The sequence below is a fragment of the Tarenaya hassleriana genome, unplaced genomic scaffold, assembly GCF_000463585.1.
Source record: "Tarenaya hassleriana unplaced genomic scaffold, ASM46358v1 Cleome251, whole genome shotgun sequence".
In the NCBI taxonomy this organism is placed as follows: domain Eukaryota; kingdom Viridiplantae; phylum Streptophyta; class Magnoliopsida; order Brassicales; family Cleomaceae; genus Tarenaya; species Tarenaya hassleriana.
In genome coordinates, this window is record NW_010965784.1 from 77838 (window position 1) to 80679 (window position 2842).

General features: G+C 38.3%; 1 protein-coding gene across 1 annotated transcript; it reads right to left on the minus strand.

Annotated features, from left to right (window-relative positions):
- Positions 1–435: 435 nt before the first annotated feature.
- LOC104816708 (pectinesterase inhibitor 1-like) lies at positions 436–1012 on the minus strand. The gene has a single exon (XM_010545635.2). It carries the CDS (start codon positions 1002–1004, stop codon positions 465–467), a length of 540 nt encoding a protein of 179 aa, XP_010543937.1. The 5' UTR covers positions 1005–1012; the 3' UTR covers positions 436–464.
- Between the last annotated feature and the right edge of the window lie 1830 nt (positions 1013–2842).

Below are 2842 nucleotides of genomic sequence, written 5' to 3' on the forward strand. Positions count from 1 at the left end.
TTTTTTAAAATTTCAAATACATGTATGTAGGGAATTTAAAAAGTACAAATTTTATTGGTGATATTCCTATAATTTTATTTTTATTGAGTATTTAGTCTAATTATGAATACCAAAAATGTTGTTTATACGATATTCGTATATATCCGATGTTCAATAGTGAGGACGTAATCTGCGAATATCGAAAGATGAAATTGAGATACTTCTTATGTAAAACTCGTGAAATCGAAAACAACATCAATTATCGATTATCCATGCCAATTATTTTTATTTAGTACACGAACATGTTGTTTATACGATATTCGTGGATATCCGATGTTCAAAAGCGAGGACACGATCTACAATTTCAAGAGTCGAATTCTTATGTGAAACCGAAAACAATATCGTTTATCCGTGCCGATATTGTTTTTAAATCAGCGTTACAAGCCCGTTGATTATAAATTAGATTAATATCATCATTTCATAGATTACATGCGCCTGGGTAACATGTTCGCGATAACAAGAGTGATTCCACAAACACTCCCAATATATTCGCTGCTCTTCACAACCGAAGGATCGGCTTTGACGTTCTTGAGGTCGTCTAGACATGAGTCAGGACCATCCATAGCAGCCGAAACCTTGACGTTCACGCTCACGGGATCCCCAGCCGCCAGATGCTCCTTGGCTTCGTCCAGGGTGTCGACAACCGATTCGTAATTGTCTAAGCACGATGTATAGGCCTGCTTTGATTTCGGATCGGTTGTCTTCTGGACAATGGACTGGATCCTCTTAAATGTCTTTGATGCACTTGTTTGCGCCGAATCAATAGTGATCTTCGCAACAGCGGGAAGGCCGGCGGCCAGGATCTTCGGGTTGGACTTTAGGAATTTCAGACAGAAAGATGGGTTTAACGTTTTGCCGCAGATCGCGTTTATGTCTGCGGCCGTTATTGCGTACGAGGAACCGATTAATAGAAGGAACATCAGAGAAGATAGGAAAGCATTGTTCGTAGAGTATGATGCCGCCATACTTGTTCCTTGTGTTTTTCAAACTTGTGTGAGATGATGGGGAGATGAGGGATGCATGTATATTTATACATGTTTGGTGAATCGGGTGGTTGACTAAATATAGAGAGAGACCGTTATTCTATTGTTTTTGAGAGGTAAAAGATAGTTTTCTCATTCTTGGCATAAAGTCATAAAATAGTTATTCCAGTAACGAATTCGGTTGTTTTAGTTTTATATAAAAAAAATTTTGGCATTAGGTTGCCATTTATTTTGAGGTGCTAATAAAGAACATAGTGGTAATACACCATAATAAGTGTTTATAATCTTTAGTTATTTCAATTATCTTAAATATTATCTTTTATATGGAGATTATAAGAAGAAACATTGTAGTAATCGAGAGTAGAGTTTTTGGAAGATCTACTTTTTAGGTTAAGCAAAACCCACCGAAGAGAATAATATATAAAAATTACACTTAAAAAAAAGCAATGAGCTTATGGTTTTAAAAGTATATATAATATAGCTAGAATAAAAAAAATTGTCATTCTTCTTTTTCATAGGTCTCGAATGGTGTAGGATGAACCAAAACTCGGTTTAAATTAGGGGTGGGCGTTTCGGAATTCATTTAAGAATTTTTCGATTCGGGAATGGCTTATTCAGTATTCTAAAATTTGTGCCAAATTAGTAACGTATATTATTCGAGTTGGACGCAGCAAAGGAAGCTGTTTGGATCAGGAAATTTGTTGGCGACTTGGGTGTCATTCCTAGTGCTGATAGCCTCATTGCTCTGTATTGTGACAACAATGGAGCGATCGCACAAGCGAAAGAACCCAGATCCCATCAACGATCCAAACACATACTCAGACGATTTCACCTTATCAGGGAGATCATAGACAGAGGAGACGTGCACATTTGCAGAGTGTTGACAGATGACAACATTGTCGATCCGTTGACGAAGCCTCTCCCTTCGTCAAAACGTGAGGGTCATGTTAGGGATATGGGCGTTAAATGTTTAGCAGTCCATGATTAGAGCAAGTGGGAGATTGTTGGTTTAGTGTTCTATGATGTACTGTTATGCGAGCTTTGTTTAGATGCATTTGATGTATTGACACTTCCGGTCTATTTATAGATGGATGAGTGTTTTATTCATTACATATTGTGCATACTTATGTGTTATGAAATCCATGTATTGTTATGAACAATACTAAACTCCCTAGCCGTGTATCATTGTGGGAATAATGATATACCAAGACTAGTATGATGTGTGATTGATGATCATATAGATGATCATAGGTATTGGATACGATCACAATCATAGGTATTCGTTGGAGAACGGAATAGTGGAATGACCCGCATGAGATTATCACATGGACAAGCGTCATGACTTGAATCTCATATGGCAGTTCCATCCTAAGACCTGAGATATCTACGGAATCCAACATGAGGAGTTGCGTGCTTTGAATACGTCAAACGTCATGCATAACAGGAGGACTATAAAGGTGTATCAAGTACGAAACGAATCATGTGCTGGATTGTAGATAGTCAAGATGGGATTTGTACCTCTCGTAAAAGAGAGAGATATCGCTGGGCCCCTCGTGTGATCGAGACTGTAGAAATGTGTGGCCGCACTATAGACGAACGTCGTCTATTTCAGACAGTCGTCGTCTATTTCAGACAGTCGAACTCAGTGAACGAGAAAGCAGTCGAATTAGATAAGGTGGCTTGTCCATGCCTTATGTTCGACATATGATATCGTGATACAAAAGGATCATCAACCAGAATCATCACTGGCCTTCGTAAGATCATGAACAAACACTATTCGAGATAGGTAGTCATAGTGTCTTGCTAGAGACCGCCTATGA